The sequence below is a fragment of the Tauraco erythrolophus genome, chromosome 6 (genome assembly GCF_009769465.1).
Source record: "Tauraco erythrolophus isolate bTauEry1 chromosome 6, bTauEry1.pri, whole genome shotgun sequence".
Taxonomy (NCBI): Eukaryota; Metazoa; Chordata; class Aves; order Musophagiformes; family Musophagidae; genus Tauraco; species Tauraco erythrolophus.
Genome location: NC_141470.1, coordinates 5,712,622 through 5,730,618, shown reverse-complemented (window position 1 = coordinate 5,730,618; position 17,997 = coordinate 5,712,622). Strand labels below are relative to the sequence as shown.

Genomic DNA, 17,997 nt, shown 5'->3' with positions numbered 1-17,997 from the left:
ATTGACCACTAAACCGTACATATTCCTCAGCAAGAGAAGCACGTTGATGCAAGAGAGCCATTAGAAACAAATATATACATATCACATCCACCCCTAGGAAAAGATGTACAGTTTTCTAGGTCCACGTTTAACCAAAAGAAATTAAAATCATCTGTGGAAAAAGTCTCAAGAGGAAAAAAACGGTCAAGTCTTTGTGCATTGTTTGAGAGTTTAAAGGGGTCTGTGCCCCAAAACGTACATTTGAGTCAGCTCAAGACTCCAGTGCACAACTGAGAGCCAAAGATCACATTTCTAATTGGGAAACAGTGTCCCAGCTCAGTAGTCAGCAGCCAAGGTTTGCAGGAACTTGCAGACATTCGATGCGCAACTTCAGACTCCGCTTTGCAACGCCGTTCTTCAGAAGGAACGATCCACAAGTCAGGAAGCACCTGCTTTGTTCTCGAGACATACTGGGTCTTACTTGGATCTAGTACGTGTTGATTGTCTTCAGCAAAAGAGAAGCCACAAAAGGCTGAGAACGCAAGGACAGTATTCACACTCGTCCTCTAAAAACATCGCTGACAAGTTCCAAGCACCATTCGCAGGACGAGACTGCCTGGTCTCTTGGTTATTTTTATTATTTTTTTTTTAACAAACATGATTTTTTCCTAGCATTTCCCCTTATGTAAAGTCAGCAGGTAGAGGTACGCTTTCTGTATTGTTGGATAAGGGGGACCAGGCACTCTGGAAGTCCTGTCTGGAGCAAAAAGGGGTGATCCAGAAGTTCTTGTGCTGTTGCTCTTTCTAGCGGATCCCGTGTCAACATCCTTTCCAAGAAGTCTCTCAGAACTGGGGAGGTCTGTGGAAAAGCAACCAAGTCAACCCATAAAGGAATCAGACAACAGCTCAGCGACAACAGGCTGCTGAGGTAGGTTTGGTAGAAGAAATCCTGTGCATTTCAACTTTTTAACCAGAAATTTTAACAGCTTTTGCCCAGAAACGTCACACGAGATAACATGCTTTTTATGGTACAGCAGTAACTTTCTGTCACTGGTCAGCACAACATTTACACAGGTTGTTTCCTTTTTCATGGGCACAGCAAATTAGGACAAGACTGCCTGCCGTGACCTTCCATCTAAGTTAAATTTGTTTCTCATTTTGTTATTTAATCTTTCTGCCTTTCAGCTCAAAAATTCAACAGAATTCCTGCTACCCAAGGCACATCACTTGGGTGCGAAGGGTTGATCAAGTCACTCTTTCACTGGCCACAGATTGCGGAAGAAAAGTAGTAGGATTCCCAATAGGTTTTGAGAGTCTGGAAACCTGATGCTGCTGGTACCAAGAGGATGGAGAATCTGCAGAAGGGTATTATCGACAAGCTAAGTGACCTCAGCAGGTTTGTCCTTTACAAGATGTGTAAAAGCCAGTGGAGTAGCCAGACCCAAGAACCACTTAAAGGCACTGCACATCTCTTGCTGGTGGTAATCCTCTGCAGCAGTAAAACTGAATAAAAAATGACCTTGGTATAGACATTATTTATTTCAGTGCTGCTAATTACATCCATTTTAGACTGAGGGCATTTTCCTAGCTCTGGTTAACTTAGAAGCAGATCATGAAATGCTGTTCATGCTGAGGTGCTGCTCACATCACGAGTGTTTGAACAACTTCGTTGTGAGTGCTAGAGGGAGAAGGCACAGCACAGCTACGGGCGAGTGCCAGGATCCAGCCTTTCTCATGCTGTCAATAACTTCAGTTATGCTTTAAGAAAGCAGCAGAGATCATCCCAGTTGGTGTCCGTTTAACCTGGTGCACCCAGTACGCCAGTAACTGACCCCAGTGAGCTATGGGCTGTAATCCGAACGGAGGGCTGAATCCACAGCTGGTGCTGAGCCCCACTCAGACAGCGGGGAGATGGGGGAGGATGGCCACCAGCCTGGCAATCCCGAGGTCTGCTGGAAGCCAGTTTGCTTCCCGGGACAAAATGGAGCAGAGTAAGAGTATGAATGGCTCTGGCTTTCACAGCCAGTAGTGGGGTTGTCTCACCAAGCAAGGTGTGTGATCCAGACCAGAACTGGCTTTACACCACCCTCAGGAGTAAAAGCACTGGGTCCAGAATGTGACCTTGAAATTTTAATTGGTGTTGCAAAGGCAAAAAGGAAAGAGCAGCTGTTGATGTTGGAGTGTACGCTGTTAGTTCAGCAGTCTACTCTGTTAAATAATTCAGTTTTAGCAGCTGCAGATACTCTGATTAATTGGAAAGGCTGGATAGCTCAGAATGCTGCAGAAGCTATTTGATCTCGGAGGCTTGGGCTGAAATTATAGGAGTGCTCTAAGTGGTGACTAAAAGGTAATCACTGAATTTCTTATGTCACTGCTACTTTTTCGTAAGAAACCATGAAGCCGAGCTCGTCTTCAAAGCAGCTGCAGTGTCTCCATGAGCTACTGTCTGCACTGAGCTCTCTTGCTCCGACCATAACGCTGCCTTCACGGTCCTGAACACCGCGAAGCTGGAAACTCTCAAAGCAGGGACCCTCCTGTTTGCTTCCCTAGAAGGTGAGCTACTCTACCGACACCAGTAAGATATTAACTGGTGGGTCCACCTGAAGCACATGTCATGTGCATTATCAGGTTTGTGCCCAAGTGACCTTACCTCATCAGGGCTCCTTCCCAAAGCAGCCACCAGCTGTCCGCAGCAGCTTGCATCCACTGAGGCACCAGGGCCAAAGAAGTTCCCCAAGAAACATGTCCTAGCAAGATCACTTTCACAGCCAGCTTTACCGGGAACAGCCGATACGGATGTTTCCCCATGATAATCATCTGGTTTATGAGTGTTTGCCAGTATGCTCACCCTGTGGAAGTTTTTCAGTTTGGGAGGAGGACTGTCACGGAGTCTCTTCATTGCCTGGACCGGAGAATCACTAAAATAGGGGGGTTCTCCATCCACCATCTCTATCACCATGATTCCCAGAGACCAGATATCCACCTGTGGGAGCAAACATCACATCAATACACACAGGTCAGAGCAACAGGCCCTTGTTTTGTTGCTTTCACAAAGACTACAACACCCCACCCATGAAAAACGTTACTGAGACAGTAAAACATTAACCCACTTGACGCTATCGGACTCCTTACCGCAGTTTAACAAAGACAGCTTTCCACCTAGGACTGAGCCACGCTGGTGTTGCAACATGCAAAGGTCTGCAAGTAACTGCTTGTGCTACACCTGGTTGGTTGGTAAACAAAGCTCATCAGTCTGCCCGTAATTTCAGAGCTCCCATCTGTGCCTTCCCTCCTCTCCTCCCCTCCCTTTATGGCATTGATTGATTTCCTGATCCGTACCGTGTCCCAGGCTGCTCCTTGCTAACATCTGTCCACACTACAGCAGATACAAGCCGATGCCAAGCTTCAGGTAAAAGAATAGACTAGTTTACTACTCTGGTTTTCTAGTGCTTTAGGAAATATTGATATCATCACAATCAAACCTGCAGCCACAGTTGTACTTATATTTTAAATAGACTCTAGAGGCTCTTCCTAGAAAAGCCAAGAGTTATTTTCCCATGACACTTCAGAACATTATTTGTGAGCTCCTCTGATCTTAGGGAAGTGGTCCCTTACCTCGGTCGTGTATGGTATCCTTGCAATAACTTCTGGAGCCATCCAGTAGGGAGTACCTACTAGGGACTTTCTTTAGGTACATCTTTACTGATCTGAGCGCAGAAACCAAAATCTGAGAGTTTGACCTGTACAAAGAGAAAAGCAGCCGACCTTAAAATAATTTTTAAACAACATGGAGGGAAACACCTAAGACAGAGAAGACAAGGGGAGTAAGAGGACAAGGTACAAACAAGAGATTGTGAACAAAAAGTAAATAAGGAGACAGACCAAGGCTACACCAGCAGGAGACAGGGAACAATCTGTCTGAGGAAACATACCCTTCCATCCAGCGTCAGAAGAATGGAGTCGCTCTTAATGTCCCGGTGAATGACCCCCTGAGAGTGAAGGTACGACAGAGCCTGCATGCACTGATTCACACACTGTTGCAATCTGCTCCTCGTTTAGCGCCTGAAATCAAAGGACACAGGAGCTCAAGTGCCATTGATACGGGCAGTACTGGTCCCCTTCAAAGGCACAGTGCCATTCTGAAATCGAATTGCAGATACGTATTTTGGTTCCCCATGACCGTTACTATCTTGCTTTACTGTTCTTCTATGCTTTTACCATTGAAAACATTTTTGTCTTGATGGTTGGCAATTTTAAGTTTTCATAAGCCTAATACAGACAAATTGCACTTTAAATCTCGTATCTAAATTCTCGTTCTGCAAGATGCTGTTTCAAGCAATTCTGACAGGCAAGGCTGCTGCTTTATGCCAAGGTGCCACAGTAACTGTTGAGACAGCTTTTTTTAAAGCAAATATTCTAAAGCTATTGTTCACAAGGCACATCGTGCAACTTCATCCAGAAAGCATCTAAACACATAATTTGATGGAGAATACAGGGATCCTTTACAGGTCTCATGCAGCTGGACACTTCGGGTACTCTAATACCTAACTCAAGGCAGCACAGGTTACAAGCAGGGAAGACACTGCTGAATTTTACCACCCTCTCTGTTGGCACACCGTATGGGCACCAAGAACCTTCTCTTCTGTTGGTTTGCAACACCAACACAAGAACCGTCATGATCGAGCACAAGTGAAAACGGTGGAAATGAAAACTGCCTCCTGCAACTGGGGTCAGCGACAGCGCTCTGCACATTCACACTGTGCTAGAAGTTAAGTATTTCAAAGGACAGCAGAAGTACTCAATTTGAGTACTTTTGACTCTCAGCCTGTCTCTAGCAGTTGTTTCAAACCACTCAGTTGGAGGCATAGAAATGATAACTCCTCAAATCCAGGTCTGCAAGAAAGACCGAGGAGAAGAGAGAGCCCAGAAGGCAGAAGTGTGCAGAGCACACCAGCACCTTCTAAATACACACCAGCAATTTCTACACGTTCATGGAGGAGGTTGCACCATCAGCTGAGAATTTTCTACTTCCATTGCTTGTGTGGTATTCCATATCTGAGTCTCTCTGACCAGGACACCACATGTCCTGGCTGCCCTGTGCCACGCTGATGGCAAATGTACCTGACAGGTAGACAGCCCCTTTTGCTGGTATGATTTAACCTCTAATGGGAGAGGGACTTCTCCAATACAGAGCCTAACTTATTTAGAAACAGTGCTTTTCACTTCATAGTGCATGAGCTGCAAGAAAAGCTGATGCTCTAACAAGAGGTGTACTTCCAGCTTCTCACGTATGGAATTTGGTTTCAGCCGAGTGACTGCAGAGTGTAAACCAGATTACTAGAGATTAGCTCCCTCCTGGAGATGCAAATCAGTTATCACCTTCAGCAAATGTTTAATGAGTGGAATGAGGGCATTTTCCTCCCCGATAAAAGCTCACAGCTTACTTTTGATAAACGTTATGGTTGTAACAGATCCTGTTTCCACCATGTGGAAGAACAAGCATTCATCAAAAGGTTCAAAGGAAGGCTGTGTAAAATAACTCAACTCTAGTCTGAGGTCCCACAATGGAATTCAGTCTCACTGGTGGATATAAACTACACAGACCTTTCATAAACCTCTTCGGAATACTTTTTTTTTTTTTAATTTGTAGTTCTATCGGTTTTAATACCGGCTAAGAGCTACAAGAGCTTCACTGGCTCTGCAATGAAACTCAGAGCTCTTCAGGACTAAATTCTTTTTCCTGTCCTGGAGCAGGTACATGACTTACAACGAAACCTTGGTTCTCAGAGCCCGAGCTGTGCCTCCGAACTCAATGCTGGAGGGCCTGGCCATCCAAGTGTCTCCAAGACACTCCTTACAGGTGGGGTTGCAGAGGGTACAAAGGACAGGGTGCTTTTTTTTATGCCTTCTGACCACATCACAGATGAGCTTCCAAAACAGAGGACCCAACAGAGCAAGATATGAGCCTTAAATTCCACCACAGGATCAGGAAGGGCCAGTCAAAGCACGTCAGTGAATTAAAGGCATACTAGGATTAAGGAAAGTAAACACAATTGGTGTTAGCAATACTACCTAATCGTAATCCAATTAAGAATCTCAATCTTCAAAAAGGAAAGCTCAAATCTACAGACTTTCTTGGTTGGTCTTTTCATTGGCATTCCTGCTCCGGCTCACGGCCTCGCAGGACTGCTCGGAAGCAGGAGGATGCTCCAGGGTCAGGGGTAAGACACAATCATCACGACTGCATCACCAGAACACCTTGTGAGTGGGACTCCAGAGGCCATTTGAGAACAACTTCTTTGCCCTACAGGAATGCTTTGGGCATTAATGAATATGAAGTGGTGCGGACAAGAAAAAAATTTAGGAGAGTGTCCAGTAGTTGCTATCTTTAGGCAATTAAATTTGGGAAGGAGTCCAGATCTCAAGGCTCTGCTGCACTTCTCCAGAAGAGTTAGCCACAAATCAACCTCACTAAGGTTGCACCACTGAAGACTTATTTCTGCATGCTCTTTAATACTTACTGAATAAGTTTCCTGCCCAGAATACAACAAAACAGAGTAAACAGTACTTTTCATGAGTACTGAGTTTTACAGGGAAGGTCATCAAGTAGATGAATAGTGGGCACCTAAAGGGATCGGGACTGTCAATGAGGTCCCTTCTACATCAGAAGTACTATTGCATACTTCAGATGGATGACAGTTATAAAGGGTAGCACTTTCAGGGCACTGCAAACACAAGACCTCCAAGGGAAACGATTCTTCCCAGAAATCTCCACCCTACTGCTCTTGCCCATCAGGTGGGAACACAAGCGTTGACGTTTCAGATTTTGCTTCATACCTGATCTGAGACACGATGTCTGTGAGGGCTCCCCCCTGCAGGAACTCCATCAGCACCCAGAGCTCCTCTCCCACGAGATAGCTCTTGTACATCTCCACCACGTTGACATGTTGATAGTCCCTCATTATCACCACCTGTGAAAACACAGTGGACAATTCACCACCACAGAACTTAATCTTACCCAACGAAGCAAGCACGCACAGCCCTACAAGTACAACGTAGTAGCCTCCATCTCCCCAGTCATCTTCCTTCTTGGTACTGGCATAATTCTATTAAAAGGAAGAGACCTCCTGCTCTTCCCTTCTTCTTACCACACCGACTGTTACCATGGCTTTATAGTGGAAGGCACATCCCCACCTCTCATCACCATACTCACCTCATTAAAAAGGAGCTCCCGGCGCTGCTGCTTTCTCAGATCCATCATTTTCACCGCCACCTGCCGCCCCGAGTGCTTCTCTCGAGCAATACAGACGATACCTGTGGACCCTTCACCGATCTTTACGTAATTCTCCAGCAACGTCCGAGGATCTCCCTGGTCCACCACCATCCTAAGGGCAGCTTTGAACTGCTCGTGAGTCACAACCACCGGGTCCTCACCGGCCAGCTGCCCTTTCACAGCAGAGTCCTGGGGAAGGTGAAGGTTACTGGAACTAGTCTGAGTCTGCCGGTTCCTGGGAGACCCCGCCGGTGACGGCCTGCCTTGCGGCAGCGCAACTGCCTTCTCCACTGTCGGTGACTTCTGGGGGGTCCCAGCTTCTGAGATCATCCTGGGGAAATCGGACGCAGGCTGATCTGACGGAAGAGACTGGGCTTTGGCTGCAGGGCTGTGTGGTGAACCCCACTGCTGGGGCCTGAAGAAAGCATGAGGCTTTGAGGGAAACAAAAGTGGAAGAGGGAAGAAGTGGTGGTTAGATTAACAAGAAGGAAGAAGTGCGAGGAGTCAGTTCCGCGTTCTGCTGCTCTGGCCCAGTACGTTTGGTAGCAGACTGGAGTCAAGAGCTCCAGGTTCTGTCTCCAGGTCTGCCCAACATGCCCACGGCTAGGGGAAGCTACACGGATGCAGATTTTCAAGAATCAGTTACAGGATGGGTGCTGTGCTTTAAGGACCTCCAAACTGAGGCAGTTTAAAAGGGACCTTTAAAAGCACGTGCTTTAAAAAACAACACCAAAATCACAGGAGAAAAAAAAAAAAAAAATCAGCTGCTGAAAAGCATTCCAACCTTGCCACCAAAACTCAGGGGCAACCTGTATTGCAGAGAATTTGAAAATCCTTTATCCCTCTGTGCCTCTGATCTTCCTATATATAAAAGGAAAGAGGATTCGTGCCAAAGCTGTAAATCACTTTGATGTCTTGGCCTAATTCCCTTTGGGTAATTACCCTCTGCCTACTGAAAACTCTCTCTACACTTTCCACTGGTACCTGCAGAGCATTCCCGTCCATCAGACACAGAATTAGCACTCTGATTTGGGAAAAGCACCGTGAACCAGGACAACCGTGGGTGGCCAGTGTGAGACTTGAGCTACACAGAGCCACTTGCCACCTTACTCACTCAAAACCCACCTAGGATGGATCTGGATTAGCGGTGCTCTCTTCCGAAGCACTCCAGGCTTTTGGAGACCTCCCACTCAAGTGCCAAGCACGCCCAACCCTGTTTAGTTTATGAGATCTAGCAAGATCACAGCCTGCAGTAACGTGGCTTCAGGATACACATTCCCATGCTAGCACTAGGCAGAGGTCTCCCAAAAAGGTTAAATCTTGAAGTGCTAATAATACTCACCCTGGAAACGTTGACTAATTAAAATTCAACAGCATCTAGCAGGTTAGGTATAAAATACATTATATATTTAGCAATATGTAAAATAGCAGTGGATCTGACAGAGTATTAACTTCAGAAAGAGCAAGCCAATCTTTTATATTATAGGGTAAAATAAAAACTTCAAAGCAACAAGCTTTTTCTCTCTCGCAATTCAGACAGATAATTAATAAAGTTAATAATATGGGTATGGGAACTGAAAACTGCCAATAGAGAAATTTTTAAAAGAGCACTCATTGTCTCAGACAGAAAACAACTGTATAGAATTTAATTCTACGGAATTAAGTTTTAAATCAAGGATTTTTGTCAACAGTAAGATCTGCATAAGCCTAACACACATACAGCTCATCTTCACACACGCACAGGCAGTTATGATTTAGCAGCTCCCGGCATCAGGGTGCAGGGGTGCACACACACCAACTGCCCATCACAAGTTACTTCCTCCTCATTCACCAGCTCCACCCCTGCCATCCTGTAGAGACACGCTCACGGCAACGAGGTATTTATTTCCCAACTCTTGTTTTGTCTCAGGAAAGGGAAAAAAAAAAAAAAGTTTTATATAACTTAGAGCACGCAAAAGGGCACACAACATGCATGCAAGCTCACACATGTTTGTCTAACCACACATGAGTATTATTTCCTGCTCCTGTAATTTGACAGCCCCTGTATCCACGTTTTCAGTCTCTGGACATTTTTGAGATGTCACTGGTTCTGCCACTCTCTCCTCTCGTATTAGGTCGAAAGAAAGTGCGCTTGACCTTCCCATAGTGACCACGGCAGCCTGTCAAGGCACCCACCTCCTCATTTTCAGCCAGTCACATTCCCTGTCCATTTCATCTGCAATTATGTGTTTCTTACACGTCACAACTACACATCATCATCTCCGTTTGTGAGGGAGATGAAGGTTGTAATCACTGGAGGCCGTTAAGAACGGCTCAGATAAACAACTGCCAGCGATGGCGCAGGTCCTTCACTGGAGCAGGGAGATGGACTAGATAACCTCAGGGTCTTTTCTACTCCTCTCCTCGCACAAGCAGCTGGAGCTCAAACACACCCAAGCACATCCATGCACACGCCACCGATCAGCAACCTCTGCTCCGCGTGAAAGCGCGGAGGCATGGCCAAGGCGGTCCTGCTAAGAAGAAACAAGTGAGTCAGTTCTCCTAAGTACTCACGGACAGCCAGTATAGACCAGCCCAGAGTCAGAGACAGCAAGAAGTGTCGTTTGTGCTACACAAGTAGCACATTCCTTTACAATTCCACTTTCTGGGAAAGGGAATCTGCGGGGAGAAGGCTGTGTCTGAAAGCCTGGAGCCTGATCCTTATGCAAACTGCAAGAAGCCAGGCTGGCAAGAGCCCAACCCCACAACACACTTCAGAACAGCCAGTTTTGTTGGGCCAGTGGTTCCAGTCATCTTCCTCTGAGTTCGGGGACTCCACACCTGCTAAAAACGAGCCTGGGCTACCACCAGCCCAGCAGAGCCTCGGAAACCACCAAACAGCCGTGCAAGGACAGCGAGCGCTGCGTTAGCCTGGGATCAGTCAGCAGCAGTGGCCTGAAGGGCTACATTTCCTCTCCAGTAACAGGAACCAGGGTTTTTCTCCTCGTTTAATAAGTGAGTCATTCATTCAGGATAGTTTTCCTGGGGGAGATGCAGCTATGAGCTGTCCCACCCTCACCCAAAACCCAGCGGCCAGATTTCCTGTTCGACAGTACCGCGGGTGCCGATGCAAACGTTCCTGTTGTAGGCAGCTTGGCAGATACAGCTATAACCAATAAGCTCTTTTGCCTTTTTGCACAGGCAAAAGAATACATTACTAATGTAAATTGTGGCAATTTCCCAAATGGCAAAAGCTCGTTCACGCTAGTATAACGGCGTTTAAGTTAAGCCTTTACTACTACAGAAGGGCAAAGATGAGTAAGTCCCTACCTCCTTCCCAGCCTACACTCCTGCAAGCACAGCTCCACGGACAAGCCTTTCTCATGGAGATCTGGCTGCCATTTCAAGCTATGCCTAGTGGTATATGCCGTGAAGCTTAGGAGGACTACATGTCTCCCCTGTCCAGGACTATTTTGATTCCAGCATCAATCATAACAACAACAGATGGTTGCACGATGTTTGCAATTAAATTGGTTCGGCTGTGTAAGTAACCTCTGGAACTGCAAAGTCAACACTGCACTCGCTCAAAAATACTGAATAACTACACCTTTATCTGCAGGGAAGGGCCTGACTTGTTCGGGCCGCTGGATGACGGGAACACGCTCCGTAACAGCCTCCTCTTCAAGCTGTTCTCCCTTGATTTGGAGCTAGGGCTGCCCTCCCCTGAGGGTCTGGTGGAGTTCACCTGTCGTACGAGACAAGGCTGAGGCCAGCACTCTTCCGAGCTCTTTTTTCCCATCTTCTCGCTCTCTCCTGGCAGAGCTGGCATGTGCTGCAAGCCAGAGGCACGCTGGAGGCAGCTGCCATCAGCACCCTGGAACTCCGAAGGCCCGAGGGACTGTGCTTTCATTACCATACCGTTGGGATGAGACTGTCCTTCCAACCGGGGTTTATAATCCGGCCACATAGTCTGCCGCCGGGTCACCTTGGTCCCACCGTTGCAATTGAGGTAGTTTCCGTATTTGTCTGCCCAGTCTGCTTCAGGGCTCTGAAGATACATGTCTGGGGGTCTGTCTTCCCCCAGGAGCCCCAGGGACTGAGCTCTCCTCCTGCTGGTGGGGCTTCTCCCCCTCAGAGTGTTCGAACTGATGGCAGAAAGCTTCTGGATATCGTTGAGTATCCCGGAGATATAGCCTTCCACTTCCACAGTGCTGCCTCTCACCACCGTCTGCGAAACATAACGGAGGGGAAAGTTAGAGTTGTAAAAATTAAGGCTCAGTTTATCTTGACAAAGGTTAGATTTTGTCTGTCTAGCCAAAGATTACTCAGGGTATCTAGGAAAAAAAAAAAACAAAAACAAACCAACAAACCAGAAATGTTTCTGTCTTTTTTTTTATCGTCCTTCACTGAAGGCAAAAAAAAATAAATCATTGGGTTACGTCCTTCTGTCAGAGGCAGCAGTGCTTTCAGCCAGAACAGTGACTTCTGCTGCTGGACTCACATTCCAAAGGACAACATTAGAGCAAAACCAGGATGTTTTAGCATTCCTGACTCTCCTGTGCTGAAATTGTGCTTACACACTACACCACTAACTCAGGCTCAACAAGCTCCTGAAAGCATTAGTTCTCAAAAGTTAGAGCATGTCCTAAACTCTATCTGCAAAAATCACCTTGCTATTCCAACTTGAGGCTCATCTCCCCTGTACCACTCTCAATAGTGTTGTAATCAGCCTCCTTTAGTCTGGTTCTCTGCAATTTTTGCTAATGCATCTTAATCCTGACCAGTGAAGACCACACTGTTCCAGCACTGCATCCCTCCTCTGTTCTGCCAAGCTATTATAATTAAAAACGATGAACAAAGGGTCACAACAGCTCACAACTGCCTCGTAAGCAAACGATGAAGAACAAGGCTTCCATCCAAACAAGCAACTGCACTATACAAGTAAGACACTTGAAGCTGTCGGTATATTATGTAGTGCTCTACCTTGTTTATTCTGGAACTGAAAAGCTTACAGAAGCTTTTTTAGTGCTGGAACCAAAATGTTTCATTTCTTCACAGAAATTCACAGCATAGGATTGCTCCTACACTTTCATGAATCTCTGCCTGAGGAAAATCCTTCCCTGGAGTGATGGCAATCTCCTGTTTGCTAACAGAACTCCAGGGATCTTCTAAAGATGCTGAATTAATTACACTGAGCCTAATATTTCGCTGGTGCAAAACAGCAGCTCCAGTAATTTCAACAGAATGCCACCACCATGCACACAACGAGCACCCGGTTAGCTCGGCGTCTGAGAAGGAAACGTAGAATAGAAGATTTTGTCAAACAAGGTGAAGAAAGCGCCATCTGACTCATACCATTGCATACACAACATCACCTGCAGCAGGAAACTCTGCTCTTCAGTCCCGTTGCAGCAATACATCTCCCACACCACATCCATGCTCCTTCCCCCACGGCCCCGGCTGCTGTCAAGCAACCAACATGCCGGGGACAGCAACTCCTACAACTGTTTCCATCACTTCTGCACCAAACTCGATAGGGAAAAAGATACCGAAAGCAAATGGCCAGAAACCCAGTCTCTGAAATCTGTCAGTGGAGTGGGAAGAGTCTTCTTCAGTCCATTCTAATTCACCCATCACAAATGTAGGCTGTATCCGTTTACAGTCACGCGCCCAATTAAGAGCACCAGTTCACAAATGAGTCTGAGCAGGGACAGATGAAACATGCACACCCCCGCCACAGAGAACCCAGCAGGATGCCTCCACGCTCTTGCTCATGCTTGCACAGGCAGATGGGAGGGGAAGAGGCCCTCCTCCAACGCTCACTGATGGTTCAATGTTTCTACAAACTGGGAAAAAGAACAACTCAAAATAAAGTGGGAAGAAACCTCAAGAGGCCAGCTAGTCCAAAGTAGATGGACAAAAGTCAGTCCAGAAAGACTTGTTTCTAACACGTTCTCAAAATAAGAAGTCTCCAAGAACAGATGCTGTGGCCCCTCTAGAAAATCCATTTCAGTGCTCGCCTCACCTCTCAGTTAAAAGCTTCCTAAAATTAGATTCAAGTCACTCCTGTTGCACTTCTAGACCATTAAATTGGTCCTATCCCAGTAGGCAGAGAGGGTGGGACTTTGCTGTACTTTGCAAATATGTTTAAAGTCTGCATCAGATTAACGAAGAAACATGCAAATTTGAGCCAAATCTATATGGAGTGCTCTTACAAAGATCATACCTTACTGGCCAAAATTTCGAAATTATAATTTTAAAGAGAAAAAGAGACCCATTACAAGCTACACACAGTACCTGTTCAGGAAAAACTGTGATAGTTGAACCCAGGACTCTAGGTAAAAGGCTCAGCCTAAGAGGGCCAATTGGCATTTAAAAAAATAATTAAAAAAAAAATCTTACTATTGATTGGCATCATTGGTATCTGCTCAAACGAAGTTTACCAGAAATAATCAACTATGTGATGCAGTCTAAGAGAGTATTTGCACCTGGACTTCCAGGGGCAAAAATAACAGTATTAGTTTAAAATTCTTTTGGAGTTTTTCAAGACTTGGGTATTCTATCCTTGTTCTTTTAAAGGTTTGCACCTCCTTTCAGCTTTTACCATCTACAGGTTTAATAAAGTCCCAGATGAAAGTACTGCTCAGTACCAGAGTCAGGACAAACTCCAGCATCTCTTCATGCACATTTCTGTTTTGACAGTGATGCCTCACACTGTTCTTTTGAGTATGCTTTTCCTAATACTTGAGAAAACTTGCTCCGTTTGCTCTGGGAATGCCACAGGTGCAGAGTCAAGAACCCACTGAAGTCAAGATGTAGGAGAGAGCGGTCGTCTCTCCCGGACCCAAAGCCTGATACCCTGTGATTGATGGAAACTGGGCTGCCTGACACGATTTGCTCTTGATAAATCCATGCTGGCTGCTAGCTCTTACCCTGCTATCTCCTAGGTGGCTGCAAATAGATTACTTGCTTATTTGTTCCAGCCTCTTTCTGGGAACTGAAATTATTCCGACTGATCTGCAATTCCTTGAATTTCATTAGGCCCAGCTGACTTGAAAATATGTATCTAACAAGTCTCATTTCTGTTCATGTTCTTTCCTTATTCTAGCCTGCGCTCTCATCCCTTCGTGCCCCTGTTAATTGTGTTAGCCCACTGATCACAGTTAACCCTTTCAACAAAGACTGAAGAAAATCATTAAACATTTAAGCATCCTCAGTGTCATCTGTTATTAACTTTCTTCCAAAACGAGCAAGTGAACAAATTCTTTCCTTCATCCTCCTTCTCCTCCTCAGCGTACTTATGATGTCTCCTTAGTGCCCTTTCTGTTCTTTGAGAATAACATGTCTTTTTCTGCCTTGGCCTTCCAGTTTTGTTCCTACATAAATTTCTTTTCTGTTTGCCCTTTGTAACTTGACCCAGTTTCCACCCTTCTGAGCAATCCTCCTGCCGTTTAAGCTCATTAGAGAGCTCCTGATCTAACCAAGTTGGTCTCTTATTACACATTTTATCTCTTCTCTGGATTGTGGTCCTATCTCACTACATTTTGAACCTCAAAGCACATTCAGGACACCAGAAAACAGAAGGCAATACCCCCTCCCTTTTTCTTTTAACTGTTCTTCCTGAGCAAGTTTCTCCTTTCTAAATCAGCATCTGCTCACAGATCCTGAGGTGCCATTTAAATGGCAGGTTTGATTTTGCATCAATACTTGCATTATACTAAAATGGAGTCCCATTCAGTCCCCAGTTTGAAGCACCTGTGCACGAAAAGCTAAATACATTCATCGATGATTCCATCGGAGAGACAAATGTTTTATGTCCCTCCTAAAACCCAAGTAGTAACATCTCTATTTTACAACTTACCTTTCAGTTTTTAGGCCCCTGTACGGTTTTTTTAACTGGGAACAAAACCTTCCCACAAGCTAGCAAGACTCTAAACACAATAATTCTGTCACCATCTTTCATATCTTTTTCCAAGTCACCACGACTCTGCCTCTCTTCACACAGCAGGTCCCTGCAGTCGCTTACGAACACACAGTCTCCAGATGCTGTTATCAATGGTCATCCAAGCAGGACCACCTAAATGCACCCATCTACTAGGATCAGTAACTTATTTCTCCTTACTGAGGGGACATTCTCCTCTCTACTATCCCACTTTTTGTTCCAACTGCTGCTTCATAAATCCTTTTAGCCTAAACCCTAGTTTGGTCCTGCTGCCTGGTGTCTCTCATTCACTTGGCCATCCATGAGCAGCAAGCTCATGCTACCCCCGCTCTCTCCCACTCAGGCTTCCCTGTCAACTTAATTACCAGCCAAATTTGCTCACCCACGAGAACGACAAACTTGCTAAAACAGGTCTCTCCACAAATTCTCCTCTTCTCTTCCCTGTACGACAGCTGAACGCATCCCAGGCCCTACCAGCTACCGCGGGAGCTCTGGCAGGTCCTCGTCACAGTGACTGGCAGCCAGCTGGTTGTATGAACAGTGACACTACTGCAGTTAAGGACACGACTGTCCTCGTTCCTGACGAGGTTACTATCGCCTCAAAAGGTGACAGTGTTATCAAAGCCCAGACCCTGCTATCCGTTGAACTCCTTACAGACCCCACCTGCAGCCCTAATATATATGGGGCAAGGGAAACATTGCCTCAACTTGGGTTCTCCAAGGAGCAGCAAAGCCCAGGGGACAGGAGAGAGCAGTCTCCCTCTCTTACCTTCATAGGCTGGAGTTGCATCCTCGTGATCCTTGAAGGGTCTACCACTGGCTTGGGGCGCCTCAGCGTGTCTAGAATGTTCTGCCATTGGGGCGGCAGGCCCACAAATTTGCCCTCCTTTGGGTCAAACGAAGTGTGGACACGGTGCTCGAAGTTCTGCGGAGCCGAGATCTCCGGGCGTTTCTTCTTCTTCTTGCGGAACATGATGCCTGAACCACAGAAAGCAACAGAAAGCTGTCAGTGCTCTTGCAATACGATACGCCCAATCCATAATATGACTATCAATTAGTTAATTACATCGTATTAAGAACATTCTCCAGTGACAACCACTTTTAACAACAGATTTGATCACCTGCTTTTACAGATGAGGAAGCAGAGGCAACAAGAGAGCAATGACTTCCTCAGGACCACCTAGCAGGTCGGTGGCTGAGATAGGATTTCCAGTGACCTTTTTGGTGCTCTGCCCACTCTGAAACAGTGCTCCTACTTCAGAAAAGAAACAGGCACCTGTTACATCTATAGCTGAACTCCTACCACTTGGCTCCCTTTATTTCTACAAATTCATATTGCCTGATATAAATGTTGTAAATATATATGAGACACATATTTATATTTTACAGGCTTGTACCTAGGTTAAATGGCGTTGGAGCCCAGCCAGTTAGACAGTGTTGATTCCACTACAAGCCTGGAATGAAGGGTGGTGGTTATGAAACAGGGCTCAGGCTGTCTTCTCACTGGTTCCTCCAAGTAAGTAACATACATCTGATTCCCATTTAAATGACAGAGCTGTTGCCAAAGGAAGAGCTGCCCAAGACTCATTTTGGATCTCAGTTTTTCTCGCTTAGACAGAGGGCTCGGGAGAGCGAGGAGGTGGTAGGTGGAAATCAAACTCTGTCAGCAGGTAGCTGAAGAAGCTAAAATTAAAAACTAAGATTCCTTTCCCTTGGGGGCTGAGAGAGACAGTTTGTGTGAACAGGCATTACAATTGCAACAAGCCAAAACCAGCTAACACCTAAATATACCCGAACACAAGAGATGTTCAAATTCTGAATTTAGACTTCACGGTCAAAAAAAAAAAAAAAAATATATAGAAGATATATATAGATAGAAAGCCCAAAGTTTTAGCCCTTTTTGAAACTGGGAAGATACAAAGAAAAAGGAAGAACCGGAGCTTCCCCTGTGGTTGCAGAGGTGGGAAAGCTTGAATCTGGAGGACTGCAATGGATGGACACAACCTCTTCACAAAAGACAGACGGGGAAGTTGCCCTTTCCATGAAGAAACACCTCAGAGGTAGGGAGATTTTCTATGGAGAGCAAGGCTTTTCACACTGTAGAGTAGTGGAAGGTCTGAGACAACAGACAAAAATCAGAACAGGACAGGTCTCATCTGGATAGAAGGAAAAATATTTTCATGACCAGGAGAGCCCAGCATTGGAGCAGGTTGCCCAGACAGGCTGTGCAGTGTCCGTCCTCAGAGGTTTTCAAAAGCAACTCTGCTCTGGAAGACAAAGCCCTGTGCAACCTGGTCTGACCCTGAGAGTGGACTCTGCTTTCAGCAGGGGTTTGGACTACAGATCTCTTGAGGTCCCTTCTCCCCTGAATTGTTCTATGATTGGTTTGATGGCTTTAAAGCTACAAGTATTCCAAGTTATATTTTCCTATTTGCTGCTGGAGAAATGTGTTTAATGAGCAGATTACTCATTGTTGTGGGGATGCACAGGACGAACTGTGCAACGAGAGCTGTAAGAGAGATGAGACAAAGCTGAGACCCGATGCCAAAACTTTTTAGCTAGTTCAGTGCTAAAGCTCTCCAATTTGGGAAAAAGTTGAACAGGTTTCTTTAGGCAATTTATATCCACCAGTAGAATAAAAAAGTGTTTATATGCTCTTCCTTTTCCACTGACAACTTTAATACTAGCATTTGTCTCTCACTAATATTGCTTAAAGTGATGAAGACTCCCTCTTCCTTGACATCAGGTAGAAGATTTTTGCCACTCGATCTTCAGCTTTGTAGCAACTGCTGTACAGGACTTCAGCTTCAACTATTTGTGCTGA

General features: G+C 45.7%; 1 protein-coding gene across 1 annotated transcript; it reads right to left on the bottom strand.

Annotated features, from left to right (window-relative positions):
* Positions 1–670: 670 nt before the first annotated feature.
* Positions 671–16,146, bottom strand: PAK6 (p21 (RAC1) activated kinase 6). Its single transcript, XM_086613791.1, is given in 10 exon segments — positions 671–838; positions 2,828–2,962; positions 3,595–3,668; positions 3,671–3,719; positions 3,912–3,998; positions 4,000–4,041; positions 6,810–6,950; positions 7,193–7,684; positions 10,839–11,459; positions 15,943–16,146. Coding segments are annotated over 10 exon segments (2,013 nt in total).
* Positions 16,147–17,997: the final 1,851 nt, after the last annotated feature.